Here is an 18,129-nt window from a genome sequence, read left to right on the forward strand (position 1 = left end):
ACCAAGAGGTAGATGGTTCAATTCCTGGTCAGGGCACATGCCCGGATTATGGACTTGATCCCCAGTAGGGGGCGTGCAAGAGGCAATTGATCTCTCAACCATGTTTGTATCTCTCCATTCCTTTCTCTCTAAAAAGTCAATAAAACATATTTTAAAAAAAAAGTAGTGCACCAACTACAGACTCCCTTCATAGTCTGCTATTTGCTATAAAGTTATCATTGCTGTAGAGAACATCAAACATAGCCCTGGCCGGTTTGGCTCAGCGGTTAGAGCGTCGGCCTGCGGTCCGGAGAGACCCGGGTTCGGTTCCCGCTAAGGGCACGTACATCGGTTGCAGTTTGTCCCCGGCCCTGGTTGGTCGTGCAGGTGGCAGCCACTCGATGTGTCCCTTTCACATCGATGTTTCTCTCTCTCTCTGTTCCTCTCTCTCCCTGTTCCTCTCTCTCCCTCCCACTCTACCTGAACAAAAAAAATGGAAAAATGTCCTCGGGTGAGGATGATAAAAAAAACAAACAAACAAAAAAACACATATTTACGATCTCCTAGGGTGCAACAGGAACAAACCACAAACCTCTCTGAGAGAACCTCAGATAGTGAGGTGGGTAGTATATCATAAAGATGATATATGAAACCTTTCCTGTAAAAAGAACTTCAAATATTAAATGAGGAAAGTATGTAGAATTACCAACACCTACGGAAGAGAAAAGGCTACCAGCTGAGAGCTCATCCCTGGTAGACGAGAACAGAGCTGGGCCAGTAGGGCAGAGAGCAGGGTCAGGACCAATGCTGGCTCAACAGGCAGCCAGCAAGAAAGGAGCCAAACATCAGGTGTGAAGCTGGCTCATCTGACTGTGAGGGCAAACTGAGCAAAGCAGAGGAGTCAATTACGTGGCTGAAGTGCTGCCACTTTGTTAACAAGAGACATCCCACAGCAGATTCACCTCCCCCGCCCCTCTATAGACGCATTCATACATAAACATCTTTATAAACCCTTTCTCTGTGCCGGGCCCATCTTTGGATAAGGACATCTTCCCTCACCTACCCTTGCCCCCTCACCTGTCTGACGATACTCTGGATGAGCTTGTCCATGGTGAAGGCAATGTAGGCATGAATGGTGAACATCTCTCGAAGGGAATCTTCGTACTGTGATGAGTCAATGTTGCCATCCAGCAGGCTCCGCACCATATCCAGGAAAGCTGGGTAATAATCTTCTACATCAACATCCACTGTGGGAGAGATGGGACAGGTGAGGCTTTACCAGCTTGGAAAAGATCAGGAAAGCAGGCAGGGTAGGTCCCATAGCTAGCCTAAGGAGCACCAAAAGAACAAACCCTAGGTACTCAAAACATGCCCCCTCAATCTACAGACACAATCTCACAGGAAGCTACAATCAGCAGCTCTATCAGAGGACAGTGACTCTGCAACTTTACCAGCAGCTTCTACCACTCAGGCCCCTGCCAGAAATACATTTACTGACAGTTAGGCTGGGATCTGCATGATAAGAGAGCAAAATATCCCAAGGAAGAATTTTCTTTAAAAAGCTGTTGAATCCCCTGCCTTCAAAGAGCATTCCTTACTTGCTCACAAAGTTATTTCCACGAAGTATAGAGGGGCACATAAGAAAAGGCAGAGTCACACTATAGCATTGGGAAACTTCTCAGGGATAGAAAAAAAGGTGAACAAATTAAATCCTCTTTGATTAATAAAGTCATCTGCAATTGTCCAAGTCCTTTTGTTTAAAAATGGATTCCCAACATTACTTCACAAATTGCATAAAGTTATCTCTAGCTGCACATGAATCACTTCTGCTACCAGCTGGGATCAGTTGTTACAGAGACGCTGGCAACTATCAGAGTACACAGAACAGTGAAAGAACTCTGCCTATAGCTTTCTCAAATAAGACCTATTTATTTACACAAGGCTCAAAAACATGCAGATCTGAGTGGCATGAGGAGGCCACTGTTTCTTTTTCTTGTTAATCCTTAGCAGCAGATATTTTTTCCATTAGTTTTTAGAGAGAGTTGGGGGAGGGAGGGGGAGAGAGAGAGAAACATCAATTTGAGAGAGACACATTGCCTGGTTGACTCCCTCACCCACCTGCCAGGGGCTGGGGGCTGAACCTGCAAACTAGGGATGTGCCCTTGATTAGGAATCACACCTGTGACGCTTCGGGCCAAGAGCGGATGCTCTAACCACTGAACCACACCAGCAAAAGGGGTATGTTGTTTCTTCAGCCAGGTACTGGTTACACAGGTGTATTCACTTTGTAAAAATTCACTGGCTATACAATTTGGATTTGTATACTTTTCAGTAAATGTGTTGCACTTCAATAAAAAGCTCACTAAAATGAAAAAAAGGAACTCTTGGCTATTGACATTTGGTTACCAGTTTGTAGTTTATATAGGGGCAAAAAGGCTAAGAGCAAAAGCTGAGTCCATCTCAGTTTATCTGCAGTGTGATGGACTCATTCAAGACAGGCAAAACAAGATAACTGCTGTTTAAGAGTAGCAGCTGGCTTGAGTTTCATCAGAGTATCACCTTGTTCAGAGCAATGGCAAAGGCATGAGCTGTGCTAGTGCCATGAAAAAATACTGTTCTATAAGAATAAAGCAATGAGTGCAAACCAGACCCATGCACACGAACTATGATCAGTGAGTCTGGCATTATCACTCAAGACCAAACTATGTAAGCCTCAAACCAAGGTAAGTCAGTGGCCAAGCCAGGATTAGGTCATCTTCTCTTATTTCTACCCAAGCAGGTGGAATCAACACACTGAGGTCCAAACGTTGTCTCTCTAAAGCTAGGACTAATTCCCAGGATCATTAGCTCTTCAACAGACTGAAGGTTAGCGCTACACATGGGCTTCTTACATTAGCAACAGTTAAAAAAGAAAGAAAAAGCCCTGGCCAGTTTGGCTCAGCGGTTAGAGCGTCGGCCTGCGGTCCGGAGAGATCCGGGTTCGGTTCCCGCTAAGGGCATGTACCTCGGTTGCAGTTTGTCCCCGGCCCTGGTTGGTCGTGCGGGTGGCAGCCACTTGATGTGTCCCTTCACGTCGATGTCTCTCTCTCTCTCTCCTTCCTCTCTATCCCTCCCACTCTATCTGTACAAAAAATGGAAAAATATCCTCGGGTGAGGATAAAAAAAAAAAAGATAAAGATAATTTGTGCCCTAGCCAGTTTGCTCAGTGGTTAGATCGTCGGCCTGCGGACCAGAGTCCCCGTGGTTTGGTTCCCGCTAAGGGCACATACCTCAGATGCAGTTTGTCCCTGGTCCTGGCTGGGGTCGTGTGGGTGGCAACCACTCAATGTGTCTCTCTCACACCGATGTTTTTCTCTCCCTCTTCTCTCTCTCCTTCCCGCTCTATCTGAAGATGAATGCAAAAATGTCCTCGAATGAGGGTTAAAAAAAAAAAAGATAATTTGCTCCACAGATTGGTTATTTCCTCAAGAGCACAGAAGAAAGGCTTCATGAAAAAGTTTTGGGCTCACAGATGAAGTATTTAATTTATGAAATGAACAGTTATCTAGAAGGAGGTGGCACAGAACTGCTTAAAGCACATGATTGCTTCCTTAACCCCTGTTTATTTTCTTTTTCTTGAATTCTCTATCTTCATTCCTGTCCTACTTATTCTGCTGTCTCATACCATCTCTTAAGTTCCACTCTCCTTTCTAGAACCCTTCTCTGTTAGGAATGAGCCATGAACCCCCTTGGTTAGAGAAGTCCTGCCCAAACACATCAGAAAATTAACATCTGTCTTAGGCATGAACAACTAGGAATTTATGTTCTGTCATGGAGTGAAATCAAATGTGCCGTTTTTGTCCCTCTCTGACCTTTGAAACACTTTGCAATAACCCAGAGACTAATGGCACTGACACCCCCTTTGCTGGTGTCCACAGTACTAGCCATCGACTGTCCACAATCCAAACACTGCACAGAATGGTTTGCATATTTTCTGCAATTCTTGCAATAACTCCACAAAGTAATGAGTAGCACTTCCATTTTACAGGTAAACGGTTCAGAGAGTTTAAGTAAGGTCATATAGTCAGTAAGTTGCAGAACTAGGATTTGAACCACTCTTGATACCTGCCTGTTCTCCATGTATAGAAGAAAATAGTCCCAAGTCTAACTAGGACCTGAGGTCACCAACCCCTCACATTCCCTGTGAACACATCTTCTATAAACCAGCAGTCTAGGCACTCACTAGGTTCTTTGAGACGGAGTTGGATGGCAGGGCTGTCGCTCTTGTCTCGCTTTATGCCCAGCACTTCCCGCTCCCACTCCCTCTCTCGATTTTCTTCTTCGATCTGCCTTTCTGCTTGGGAGCAAATTCGCAGAAGCCTCAAGCAAAGAATCTGGTGTAGTCGCATAAAGATGTACCAGTTGTTATTAACATAGAAGAGGTTGTACACTTCATCCATCCCTCTTAGCTTCTGCGCTGTTGTATTACTAAACAGTAGTTTGGATTTAGGGGGGCTGCCCCCAACACCATTGTGCTTCTTAGCAGCCCCTGTGGCTTCATCTACATCCATCTCTTCTTCTTCCTCTTCCTCCACATCTGAGAGATCACCCCTCTGAGCAAAGAGCAGATCTGGAATGAAGTGATGCATGATCTGCTTGATTTTGTACTTGTCCTCCTTCTGAATGCCTGCCTGCCTCTTCACATGGTGGATAATCAGGGCAGCGGCGTCCTCCAGGATCTGCTTGTCTTCATAGGCCAAAGAGAGGTGTGGGCCAGCAGGCATGCCAGCATTTTCTTCGGTAACCTGCTCTTGCCTCTACCAGGAGAGAGATACAAGATAATAAGTGCCATACCCACAACAACAAAAAACAGACCAATGAGACAACACCATCAGTACATTCAATTATTAACCGCAGTGGCTATTATTTTCCAAACCCAAACTTCAGAAATAGTAAGATAATGTGGAGGATGTGGTTTGAGAACAAAATATCAGTACCTTCCAGAGTTTGAAGACTGATAGGTGACAATGGGACAGAATTGGAACCATCTTCTAAAATTCTTAATTAGTATTATGAAGGATATGGAGAATACAGTCAGTATGAGGTCTAGGATTCACTTTAAATTAGTTCTGGGGCGGGAGTGCAAAGTGTTAGATGTAATAACACTGGCAAAATAGAAATAATTATTTTAGGTTTACATAAAAGCTCACTTTACTATTCTCTTCCCTTTTGTGAACATTTAACATTTTCACAATAAAAGATTTTTTAAAATTCAAGATCAAACCAATTCCAGGAATTCTCAATCACAATGCATTTATATTTCTATCCATCCCCTAAGACTGTGAGCTCAAAGAAAGCAGGATTACTTTCTTATTCATCTCTGTATCCTAACTCCCACACTACATATAATCCTTATAAGTATGCTGAATAAATGAGAATTAGAAAGAGTTTGGGGCCCTGGCCAGTGTGGCACAGTAGTTAAGAGTGTCGGCCCACATACTAAAGGGTTACGGGTTCAACTTCTGGTCAAGGCACATTCCTGGCTTGCAGGTTTGATCCCCAGCCCAGCTGGGGTACGCACAGGAGGCAACCAATCGATGTGTCTCTCTCACATTGATGTTTATCTTTCCCCCTACCCTTCTACTCTCTCTAAAAATCAATGGGGAAATGTCCTTGGGTAAGGATTAATAAAAAAGAAAGAGTTTGGGGATCAGTGAGAAGAGTTTAAGTGGTGGGAAGCTGAGACAGACTAATGGACTATAAGGTACTGCCTGAAGGAAGTGAACAGGGAGAGGTGGGGTTGTCAACTGAAACCAGTAAGATAGCTTAGGTAGAAAGGTGAGGTTTAGAGTTAAAATGGTAAAATCAGGACTAGAAGTCTACAACAGTTATGAAGCAAGATTCAACAAGTCTTAGAGGGTCTCACTTTCATTAATGGTAATTTCCAGAAATCAAAGCTATGCGGAATACAAAGATTGAAGCCCTCTCACAGGTGTAGAGACCTCCAGCTCACCTCATCATAGATACTCTCAATCTCGTTGAGTAAGCTCTTAGACCTCAGGACCTTGGTGTCATTCTGTTTAAAGTTGATACCCTGGTGGTCCAGAGACTTCAAGTAGTATTTCTCATTTTGCTCTCTCCACACCTTGTTAAAGCCCCTCTGAGCTTCTCGCCATTCTTCCTCTTTCATCTTCAACCTAGTAGGGTGTGGAGGTGGGGTGGAAACAACAAGGTGGGGAGTCAAACTCCCTGGATTGGAATCCTAGCTTCGCTGTACCAGTGAAATAGGGATAACAGCATCTACTCTCATAAGAGTATAGAAGTGAGAAATATGTCACACTTAATTTCAAAAGTCAAGGTATGATAGGCCTGTCAAAATTATTGGGGACTTGGGATAAATGTTATTCAAACCAGCCTTTAACTCTGTTATAGGAGAAAATTATTCATTCAGAACTTTGGAGAAGTGATTCGTCTGAATGTCAGAAATCCTATTTAGAATAGTTATTTCTCAAATAGCATTCCATGGACTGACTATCCTTTAAAAAGGGGTTCTCGTCTTTGGCCAGCTAAAACAAAGTTGAACAAGTTTCTTTGCTATAGAACCTCTACTAATGTTTACTATGCAAGCACAAATGCAAAAGTCCAAGAGCAGAGAGCCTGCACAGTAATCGTCCTTTGGACACAGTTTGGAAAATTCCGATGAGAACAACTGATCCTAACCCTCCAGAAGAGGGGAGGAGAGTAAAATAAAAAACATGGGAACTGAAGAATATTCTACACCTCAAAGCCAAAAGTTAAATGCTACTAGCAAACAGATAAATAACCTGTGGCAGCATCTGAGGGGAAGACAAGGTAAGAACACTAAAATTGGGGCATCTGTGCAACAGACAAGAATTACTTTTACCAGGTGATAGAGACTGAGTGAGGACCCAGATCTTAGCTGGGATTCACAGTGTGGTCCAGAGTGCCATGGACTTGGAGGAACCTGGGCTCAGCCCTGGCTCTGGTCCCCTCCTTGATTCTTGACCTTAGATGAGCACAACAGCCCCTCTACACCTCAGGCTGAAGGCTTATTAGGATAACGAATATGACATTCTTGGCAGAAATGGCAATCTAAGTATTTTTAAGTAATACATATCAATTTTAAAAAGACAAAGGGTGCCCTGGCCAGTTTGGCTCAGCAGTTAGAGCATTGGCCTGCGGTCCAGAGAGACCCGTGTTCGGTTCCCGCTAAGGGCATGTACCTCGGTTGCAGTTTGTCCCTGGCCCTGGTTGGTCGTGTGGGTGGCAGCCACTCGATGTGTCCCTTTCACATCGATGTTTCTCTCTCTCTCTCTCTCTCCCTCTCTCTCCCTCCCACTCTATCTGTACAAAAAATGGAAAAATGTCCTCGGGCGAGAATTAATAATAAAAAAAAAAAGACAAAGGGTGATTCTTCTTGAAAACTAAAGATGTTACAATAGTACTGAATGGCAGGAACACAGGTGGTGGTTTTTCTCTTTGTTATTTCCTATACTTTAAAGTATGGCCTCAGCTCTGGCCAGTTTGGCTCAGCGGTTAGAGCATCAGCCTGCGGTCCGGAGAGACCCGGGTTCGGTTCCCGCTAAGGGCACGTACTTCGGTTGCAGTTTGTCCCCGGCCCTGGTTGGTCGTGCGGGTGGCAGCCACTCGATGTGTCCCTTCAAGTCGACATTTCTCTCTCTCTCCCTTCCTCTCTCTCCCTCTCTCCCTTCCTCTCTCTCCCTCCCAGTCTATCTGTACAAAAAAAATGGAAAAATATATCCTCAGGTGAGGATAAAAAAAATAATAATAATAAAGTATGGCCTCAAACACAGAGCGTTCCGCTATGAACTTTCAAGGTTTGCCCTCTACTTATGGTTACACACAATCCCATCAAGAAGCTTCATTCACCAGCATGCTGAATTCAGCAGCACATATACTAAAATTGTAATAATACAGAGAAGATTAGCAGGGCCCCTGTGTAAGGATGACACACTAATTAATGAAGTATTCCATAGGTGTGTGTATGTATAACCCACTATCCCACACTGTACCTGATTTCCAACAACCAGGATGGGGAGAAATGGAGGTCTCATGGGATAACAGGTCAAAAATGAGCTTTATTTAATGGGACACCAACTCTATCCTGAAGAAAAGGAGAGCACAAAGGGCACATTTGCTCAGATACCTTTTAAGTACAATGGGGACGGCAATGGAGGGGTTCTTCCTCAGGCCATCAATGATGTCAGCTGCTTTGTCAGCATATATCCTCTGGAGTGCTTTTCTATGGATTACTTCTGATGTGCCCCCAAGGGTGTTGTCCAATCGAAATTTGGCTTGTTCCTCAGCAGACAAGCGGGAAAGCTTCTTCTGTATTGCCTCCAGAACTCGGATCGTTGCCAGATTTGTCTCTAAAACTACATCAAGCTAAAGAAATAGACAAAGTGTGCTCAGGACACAAATCAGAATAGACTAGTAATTAGGAGTATAAGGTGAGGAGTCAAACTCCCTGGACTAGAATCCTAGCTCTGCCTTAAAAGCCACAGAAAACTCTGTTTTCTTACCAGTAGAGATAACAATATCTACTCTCATAAGGTTGTTCTCTGGATCAAACAATATAATCCACATAAAGGGTTTTGTGCAATGTCTAGCACATAAGAAACATCAATAAATAATGAATTAGTGGTAATCACTACTAATACCACCATCGGTATGCTTGACTTTGGACTACTAACCTCAGAGTAGAGGAATCTAACAGGAAGCAACCTTATGGTCACTTCCCTGAACTTTCCTGAATTGCTAAGACCTGTCACAAACAATCAAAAAAAAAAACAAGCCCGGATGATGTGGCTCAGTGGTTGAGTGTTGACCTGTGCACCAAGAAGTCGCCAGTTCAATTTCCGGTCAGGGCACATGCCCAGGTTGTGGGCCAAATCCCCAGTGGGGGGCATGTAGGAGGTGGCCAATCGATGTTCTCGCTTATCGATGTTTCTGTCTCTCTCTCCCTCTCCCTTCATCTCTCTCTACAAATCAATAAAGAAAAAGAATTTTTAAAAATATTAAAAACAATCCCCAAAAGACCATTCAAGATGACAGCTCTCAGTCTGTGAGGAAGGTTTTTCAGGGTAACTTGAAACATTTAAATATTTAATGGCCTTGTTCACATCCAGTAGTAATAAGAGCACAGATCCTTAAGGATTTTATTGCTGCTTTGGGGGGGGGGGGCATTTAAATTCTTACTGAATTCCTGGCACTTATTTTTTGGCAAGGGCCTAGTCTGACCTAGTTAAGGATGTGACTGGCAGCCTTTGAGTTAAGTTTTTTCCTTAACACAAGATTCTCTAAATGAGAAACAGAAAATCAAGTAAATGAGCAGTCTCCAGGGCCTATGACCAAATGTTTGTAAAGGTTTCCTAAGTTTCCTAATTTGGGGGTTGTGGTGGTCATTTTGTCAAATATTTCTAGTTCTCCCTCTCTGATTTTAAACCAAAGATGTACTGAACTTCCTGGCTCCCGTGATTAGATAGGACCACACAACTACTTCTGGCAAATGAGTTATGAACAGGTGGGTCAGAGTACTTGTTTATTACTTCCAGGCTAGAGCATTTAAAGGGGAAAGACCCTTCTGAGCAATCTTTTTCCCTCCAGAGACTGGCAATGTTCAAGATGATGGCATTCTGTCAGCCTGGGTCTTCAAGTAATTCTGATGAGCAGAATCTCCCACTACACAGTAATGTACATGTAGCAACATCAAGGAATAAATCTGTCTCTTCAAGCCATCATCAAGCCACCAAGATATGGGGGATTGTCTGTATTGTAAGATCACTCACTTATCCTAACATATAAAGGAGCGTTTTTTTGGAAACCATTGTATTGATAAAGAAATTTTCAGAAAGGAATGCTCCTTCAAACTAGCCCATTCCATCTAAGCCTGTACACACTCCTGTCACCTTCATTCCTATAATCACAAATGGGAAATGAGAATGTTGCCTCTCATTTGCATGCATATCAGTTAAGAACAGGAACATCCTATCAAAAAAAGGTGCCAATCTCTGCCTTTTTTCCTTTTTTTAAAATAATTTCTTTCTTTATTGACTTTAGACAGAAAGGAAAGGAGAGGGAGATAGAAACATCAATGAGAGAGATTATCAACTGGCTGCCTCCTGCATGCCTACAACTGGGGATCAGGCCTACAACTGGGGATCAGACCTACAACCTGGCCATGTGCTTTGACTGGGAATCAAACCAGCGGCCTCTTGGTGCATGGGTCAACACTCAATTACTGAGCCACACCGGCTGGGCCCAATCTCTGCTTTCTAACTCATCTAACCTTATTAAACATAGGTAACAAAAAAATGCTTTCTTTAGGCTGATAAAACTTGCCATGGAAGTTAACAGCATGATTTAGTTTTCTGCAAATAGTTGAAGTTCTTCATAAACCCTGGGGCAGGGATGGCCAATCACTTGTCAGTGGATAAGCAACATGTGACTCTTTATTCAAAATATGCCAGAGACAACTGGAGTGAGTGTGGAGGTAATTGGCAGAGGGATAAATCAGTACGGATTTATAAAGAGCAAGGTATCACCCATCTACAGGGATAAGCAGGGCCAGTTTTACATAATAAATATATTAAATAGCATACATGTAATTTTACCTCTTTAGACATATTTAACATGTCTTTCTTTTGTTTAATTTATTTTAGAGAAAGAAAGGGAGAGGGAAAGAGTGAGGGAGGGAGAGATGGAGGGGGAGAGAGAAATCTGTTGCATCTGGCACACGCCCCAACCTGGAACCCAACTGGCAACCAGGGAATGTGCCGACCAGGAATCAAACCGGCCACATTTTGGTGTACAATACTCAAACCAACTGAACCACACTGGCCAGGGCATATCATACCCTTTTCTTGTTAATAGTATCAGTGAACATGGGGGATTAGAACTCATTTCCAGTACTCACACTTCTAGCATGGGGCTGGCTCTAGCAGCTCATTTATTCACTCCTGCCCTTCCCTTCCCAACTACTTTAAAAATAAAGTCCCTAATTTAACATTTTTTCACAGTCACATCAACATCAGAAATATGAAAGAATGCCCTGGCCAGTTTGGCTCAGCGGTTAGAGGGTTGGCCCACAAACCAGAGAGCCCCAGGTTTGGTTCCTGCTAAGGGCATGTACCTCGGTTGTGGTTTGTCCCCGGCCCTGGTTGGGGTCATGTGGGTGGCAACCAGTCAATGCATCTCTCTCATGTCAATGTTTCTCTCTTCCTCCCTCTCTCTTTCCCGCTCTATTTGAAGATAAATGCAAAAATGTCCTCAGGTGAGGATAAAAAAAAAAGAAATATGAAAGAAGACCTCCAATTCTCACAGGAGGACTGGTCTGCTAACCACCTGCTAACAATACACTTAAAAATATTTTCAGCCTGGCTGGTGTGGCTCAGTGGTTGAGCATCGACCTGTGCAGCAAGAGGTCGCTGGTTCGATTCCCAGTCAGGGCACATGCCCAGGTTGTGGGCCAAATCCCCAGTGGGGGGCATGCAGGAGGCGGCCAGTCGATCTTCTCTCTCATTGATGTTTCTCTCTCTCTCCCCCTCCCTTCTTTTCTCTCTCAAATCAATGAAAAAAAAAAATTTTTTTTAAATATTTTCAAACAGCTTCAAAAAGCCCAGTAGGCCCTACTATAGTACTAAGTCTATATACCATGTAAAACGTAACCTTTAAAATGGCATTAAAAATTCAAATTATTATTTAGCTATCAAAGGATAATTTCAGTTAAAAGCATTACAGTGTCCTATATAAGTCACATTTGCCATAAAAATATTACCAACATATCTGACAAACTCTTAAAAGGATAGTAAATACAAGCATGTACCACAAAAGAACATGAACCTCTGACTCTTCAGTCTTAAAAACCAACCTACACAGATAACTATTAAGATATCTTATTTAGCATCTCCCATTTTCTCAAACTTCAAATGATAAAGAAGCCTATACCTCAAAGCGTTCGTCTTCACAACGATAGATATGTTCTTCATACTGAGTTTTCTTGGAACTAACAAAGGTGGAGTCTTCAGACCAGGAAGGGAAGGAAACCCAGGTATCATTTAAAACCTTTAGGTAAAAGAAGAGAAACTGAAACAAAAGTGTAACAAAGCTTTCTGGTGATTAAGCATTCTCAAAAAGACAAAACTTTTGGATAAGAAAGAATCATTTTACATCCAAGTAAGGAAAAACTTCTGAATATAAGTATAAAACATTTTCTTTTAAAAAAAGACAGGGAGCCCGGCCAACATGGTTCAGTGGATTGAGTGTCCTCATATGGACGGATTGAGAGGTCCTGGTTCCATTCCAGGTCAGGGAACATGCCCGGGGTTGTGGGCTCAATCCCCAGTAGAAGGCGTGCAGGAGGTAGCTGGTTGACAATTCTCTCTCTCTCTCTAAAAAAAAAAAAAAATCAATGAAACAAATTTTTTTCGAAAAAAGACAGAGAAGGGTCTTAATTTCTTCACTGATAGAAATTCTTAGTCCCTGGGACCATCAATCCCTTCTAGAGACAGCTGAGGTTTTGGGGTTGTTCTAGGGAAGGCCTTACCTCTTTACAGAGAGGAGTCCGTCCTGTACACTTGGGCTGCTGGTAACTCTTTGGGAGGGCTCGGTAGCTGGAACCCAACCGTTTACAAGAGGCATAATCTATTTCCATGGCAATGCCCTCGGTGGCTCGTTCCTTTGGAAAGGTTTCCAAATGTACAGACTCCTTATAGCCCAGAAAATTTTTAAACCAATTAAACAATTCAGGGAATTTTCTGAAAAATCAAACCAAAACCTGGTGAGCAATGAGCATGTTGCAGTTATCCTGAGGTATGATTACCACTATTTGGTCAGATTTCTGCTACCAGAGACAAATTCCAAAGGCAATTATTGCTTCTAAGCATTTGGCTTCCCTTTTACTTAGAGGGTGCTCTAAGGTCAATTAAGGTGGTGATAGAAGAATGTACTGAAATCAGACAAAACCAGCTATTCTTCTAATCACGGATATTACTCCAGTATTCAGATCATTCTTAGGTTGTCTAATACAGTCAAGATTCTAGAACCCTGGAACAGACTGGTCTCTATAACATCCGATACTGATCAGGGGATGAGGAGACTACCACTAGGCCTGGCCAAAGCATTCTCTATTTTTTCAGTTCTAGAGTTGAAACAGATTGTGTTTATCATATACTCTCACAAACTAAGTTCATTTCACTTCCACATCATGCATCGGAGCTAAGCTCCGTCAACTCTACTTACCCCAGGAAAGGTGAGACTAACTGCACAAGCTCAGCCCGAGAGATTACCTCCTGGTTAAAGATAACAAGACAGCGCAGGAAATTTTCATAGGCTTCTGCACTCCGCAGAGCCTTTCGAACCTTATGGAGACAACCAGAAGAGAATAGTTAAGTGGGGAATAAAGAGATCCTGGATCACTTTTAAATGATTAGGAAAAGTTGAAGTTATCTGGTGATACTAAGGAATTAATGTTGGTTTTTTTCAGATGTGATAATGACTATATTTGAAAAAAGGTTTTATTTTAAAAGGAAACTTAGTAAAATATTTACGAATGAAATAATATAATATCTGGGATCTGTCGGCAAGCAATCTGGGGTAGATGAGCGCACACAAAAAAGTACACTGGTTGGCAGCTAAATAATGGGTACATGAAGAGTCAGTTTACTATTCTCTTTAATTTCACCTATGTTTAAATTTTTCCATAATAAAATTTTTTCAAAATGAGATCCTAAAGTAAGGCATTTACCTTCTCATACGTTTGATTCTCCAAACCAAAATCAGAGTTACTCAAGCTTTAGTTTCCTCCCCTAACAGATGTTTATAGCAAGAATCTTGTCTATGATGTATACGATGATAATCTTATTATAATGATCTTTTTAAATAAGATGCTTGTTGTGTCCTCTGACCCAATCCTTTTCCTTCTTCCATTTATAATATTGAGCATTTAAATATCTAAAAACCTAAAAATGTTCAATGTCATAGACAAAATAAAACTTGCCTAGCTAGATGAGCAAGCTAAGTTTCAATTTTAGAAGTAAATATTTAGCATTGTGCTCCTTTAGTGGGGGATTGCAGACCATGTGGTTTATCAACAACTCATTCTCCAGGCTCCCATATCCTTTTCATAACTATCAATCAGTTTAGACACTATATGGAATATGTCCTTTCAAAGTTAAAGATGAAAGAGCACTTCATTGTTGTATTATATACCATATTTATTTTTTTATTAGCTTTTAAACATACACAGAGTAGACAGAATAGTCTAATGAACTCCACATACTCACCCAGACTTAATGATCAATATATTACTATATTTGGTTTCATGTATACCCATTTTCCCACCAATGAATTTTAAAGTGAATTCTAGACATTTCTCCTATACCTAACTCAGCATATATCTCTAAGAAAAAAAAGTACTCAAAAACAACAACAAAATACCATCACTCTTTAAAATCTGAACTTATTTAGCCCCTCATCCCCACCATTTCCTTGCCATTTATTGGTTGAGACCTGAACTTCTACATTTGCCTTAAAGGCATCCAAGTGTCCAAGCAGCCCTCAGGAACTGTTTTGCAGAACAGCTCACAAAAGCACAGCAAGTTTGAGAGATCAAGAGGCATCAATCATGGAGATGTTAAATCACTTGCTTTTTTGCAAAAACCTAAGATTGCAAGACAGAGTAAATCACCACCAGATCAATCCAAGCTGTTTCCTGCCAGTGAGAAGTCTGACAGTCACCAGCCACACTGATGAAAGTAGCCTGCTAATTAATCATCAAATTAGCTCCTAGGAGGAAGTCAGACACAGAAGAAAGGTCAAACTAACACACCAAAAAACACCATTGACACCAGTGATCACCATCTCAGACTATTAGAATCACCTGGGGAGCTTTGACACTATACAACTAAATCAGAATCCCCAGAAACCCTATTATGTAATAGCGAAAGTATCACAAGCGATTAGAAGATTACAAGACATCTTAAATCCTCAACAACTGGTGGAATGACACTCCCCACTCCCCACTGTACAGACCTGGACACCTAAAACAGAGAACTCCAAACACCTTTTGAGAGTATTTAATAGCATGCATTTTGTTAAAGCTGTCTTCCACCATGGGAAATGCCATATTTTGCTGCAAACTATTTCACAAAACCAAAGTAGACGATGCTATCATTTCTCTAGCTGTGTTAATCTAGTAGACTGAAAGGACCTACAACTTGGAAAATATGTTAAATAATAGAAAGTCCTAATCAGCTTGATGCCTCTAAAAAAAAAATCTTCCTGGAGATGGGGTGATTTCCTTTAGGCATTAATGGCCAATAATAAATTTAATCCATTCATTTACCTTATCAAAAAATAATGATTCAGTTCCTACACCATGCTTGCTGACATCTGCCATAGAGGAATCTTTTAGGCTGAGCAGTTTGGGTTTCTTCTGCAAAAAAAAAAAAAAAAAAAAAAAAAAAAGAAAGAAAGAAAAATACAAACGTTAAAATTCAAAGGATGGATTCCTCTGAGTATTATTTTCATGTGTTTCCTTATTAACTTGCTGATTAATAATTTGCAATGAGAGAATTCAAGCCATTAATTTGCTTTACACCCTACACAATTTCTGCCCATCTTCTCTATTTGTTTGCCTGTCAGTTTTTTCCCCAGAGGTTCACATATCATTCTACTCCACAAATATTCTCTCAAATGGCCACAGAACTAATATCTTTACTTTTTCCATGGGCCAAAAGTAACTTTATTTGGAACCTAATGCCACTGCCTTTCCTTCCTAGATGTGGAGACAGAAGAGAATGTTTGTAAATTCATAAAAAAGAGCATAGGTTATTTTCCTAATAGAAGGAATAACTATCTTGTTAGGAATATCCACTCAGACCAATTTAAGACTGCTCTTTGAATGGGAATGAATAGGCCATGACATAACTGTCAGATTAAGAATTTATCTTCTTTTTAAAGGAAGACTTTTTTTTAAAACAATTGATTTGAGAGAGAGGAACGGAGGGAGAAATATCAATGTAAAAGAGAAACATTGATTGGTACCTCCTGCACGCGCCCTGACTGGGGCTCAAACCCGAAACCTTTGGTGTATGGTACGAATCTCCGTCCAACTAAGTCACACTAGCCAGGGCAAGAACTTACTTTTAAAAAGATACATCTCAACTATCTGTGAAGAAACACACAAACTCTTGGAAAAACAGCACATTTACCTTTGCCATCCCAGAGCTCACTTGCTGAGCAGCCACAGCCACTGCTCACACTGCCCAAGCAGAAAGCAGGGAGGGAATTCTAACCCCCATGGTAGTGTTTCCACCTGTGGGCAATCATGTGTGGGAGAAGACCAACTCACAAGTGGAACAGATCTGCTAACCTGATTCTTGCTACCTATATATTCTTTTCTTTTTTTTAATCCTCACCCGAGGCCTTTATTTATTTATTTTTTAAATTTTATTTATTTATTTATTCTCACCCAAGGACATTTTTGCATTTATCTTCAGATAGAGCGGAAGGGAGAGAGGGAGGAAGAGAGAGAGAAACATTATGGTGAGAGAGACACATCGAGTGGCCACCACCCACACAACCCCAACCGGGGACAACCAAGGTACGTGCCCTTAGCAGGAACCAAACCAGAGCCTCTCTGGTCCACGGGCCGACGCTCTAACCGCTGAGCCAAACTGGCCAGGGCACCCGAGGACATTTTTGCATTTATCTCCAGATAGAGCGAGAGGGAGAGAGGAAAGAAGAGAGAAAGAAAGAAACATCGACATGAGAGAGACACATAGACTAGCTGCCACCGGCACAACCCAACCAGGGCCGGGGACAAACTGCAACCAAGGTACATGCCCTTAGTGGGAACCGAACCCAGGTCTCTCTGGTCTGCAGGCCGACGCTCTAACCTCTGAGCCAAACCAGCCAGGGCTATATACTCTTTTCCGAAGTGAAGAAGTAGAAACTATTACTATGTTCAACTTGCTATCAAAAGAGAAACCACTATAAACACTAAAAAATAGTCTCTCTAAAGTGTCAACAACACCTAACATATATCAGTCTTTGTCGTTATTTGCTTGTTCACCAGTCATTTTTTATTAGAAATTCCACTAGCTTTTATTCTTTAACAAAACTGCAGACACACCTCTCTTCCATATTATGTACTGTTTTAAAATTTACTGAAGCAACACTCAGTGCTTACACCTAGCCCTCCCCACGTCAAAGAGGAAGAGAGCAGGCTCAGCTTTCTGCAGGCATATCAGTAGTGTTTACTATAACAAGAAACATCATGTGATAGGTCACTAACAGTAGTTTAAGACCTCCTCCTGCTCAGCTGAAAGGTGCTACAGCCGAAAGGTCCTACGCCTTGGAGATTAAGATGAAAGAACCTGGGGCAGGAGCAGCCTCTAAACCAAAGAAATCTCACAAAGTACAGGCACTTTACTCACAGGAGAACCTCAGAGACCACTGACTTATATGTGAAACAATTACCTTCTTAGCACAAGGAAGGTTAAAGGTATCAAATCAGAAGAAGGGGAAAAAAATTAATGTGTCAGAAACCCTTGGCAGAAAACAAAAAACAAATGACAGCAAAGAGAAAATACATTGTAAACCAATAAAAACTCAAAAAAGCATAGTGATCTGAGTAAATAGTAGTATTCTAACATTCTTTTTGTAAAATCAGAAAAGAAGCTTTGCATTGAGTTTCTGCGACACACAACCTCACTCAGAAAATCCAGGATCCAACTGTCTACACACTTAGAATAAAAACACATGACCAACTGTAGGGTACATGTCCACTAGAGTTGCCCCTGAATGTCAAAATGAGCAGCTGCTGCTCATTCTCACCTTCACCGGAGGGGTAGTTCCTGTTCCAGAGTGCCTCCGGATCTGGCAGCCATTCTGGCTGGGCCTCTGTGGCTTGTTATTCAGTTGAGGCTTCTTCACAGTGCCTCCATGGTCATTTCTCACAGAATCAACCTTCTCCGCAGTTGTTTTGCTTAAAAGCTAATTAAGATACATGAAAGAGATTAATGTTCTCATGAAAGCACGTAAGTATCATTTGGAAAATATGCTCTCTGAGTTCAGCTTCCGAACTTATCTAAGACGATAATTCTAAATAGTGTAGTTCTAAATAAA

General features: G+C 41.7%; 1 protein-coding gene and 1 non-coding gene across 8 annotated transcripts in view; one reads left to right on the forward strand and one right to left on the reverse strand.

The window, feature by feature from the left end:
• Positions 1-18,129, reverse strand: part of SIN3A (SIN3 transcription regulator family member A) — a 71,755-nt gene that overhangs the window by 20,304 nt on the left and 33,322 nt on the right. For 6 of the 7 annotated variants that reach the window (XR_004960394.1, XM_036269487.1, XM_036269510.1 and 3 more), the window contains exons 8-16: positions 17,839-17,997; positions 15,344-15,433; positions 13,240-13,358; positions 12,545-12,755; positions 11,947-12,063; positions 8,147-8,385; positions 5,972-6,155; positions 4,202-4,775; positions 1,057-1,226 (exon numbers count right to left, since the gene is read on the reverse strand). Coding sequence is in view for 6 of the 7 variants with exons in the window: in XM_036269487.1 (XP_036125380.1) it covers positions 1,057-1,226; positions 4,202-4,775; positions 5,972-6,155; positions 8,147-8,385; positions 11,947-12,063; positions 12,545-12,755; positions 13,240-13,358; positions 15,344-15,433; positions 17,839-17,997 (1,863 nt within the window). In the remaining variant the exon portion in view is untranslated. The remainder of the gene's footprint in view (positions 1-1,056; positions 1,227-4,201; positions 4,776-5,971; positions 6,156-8,146; positions 8,386-11,946; positions 12,064-12,544; positions 12,756-13,239; positions 13,359-15,343; positions 15,434-17,838; positions 17,998-18,129) is intronic. The other variant, XM_036269495.1, reaches the window with a different exon arrangement.
• Positions 7,874-7,980, forward strand: LOC118621465. The gene has a single exon (XR_004957699.1). It is a non-coding gene; the product is annotated as a U6 spliceosomal RNA (small nuclear RNA).

The sequence above is a fragment of the Molossus molossus genome, unplaced genomic scaffold (assembly GCF_014108415.1).
Source record: "Molossus molossus isolate mMolMol1 unplaced genomic scaffold, mMolMol1.p scaffold_m16_p_1, whole genome shotgun sequence".
NCBI classification, from domain to species: domain Eukaryota; kingdom Metazoa; phylum Chordata; class Mammalia; order Chiroptera; family Molossidae; genus Molossus; species Molossus molossus.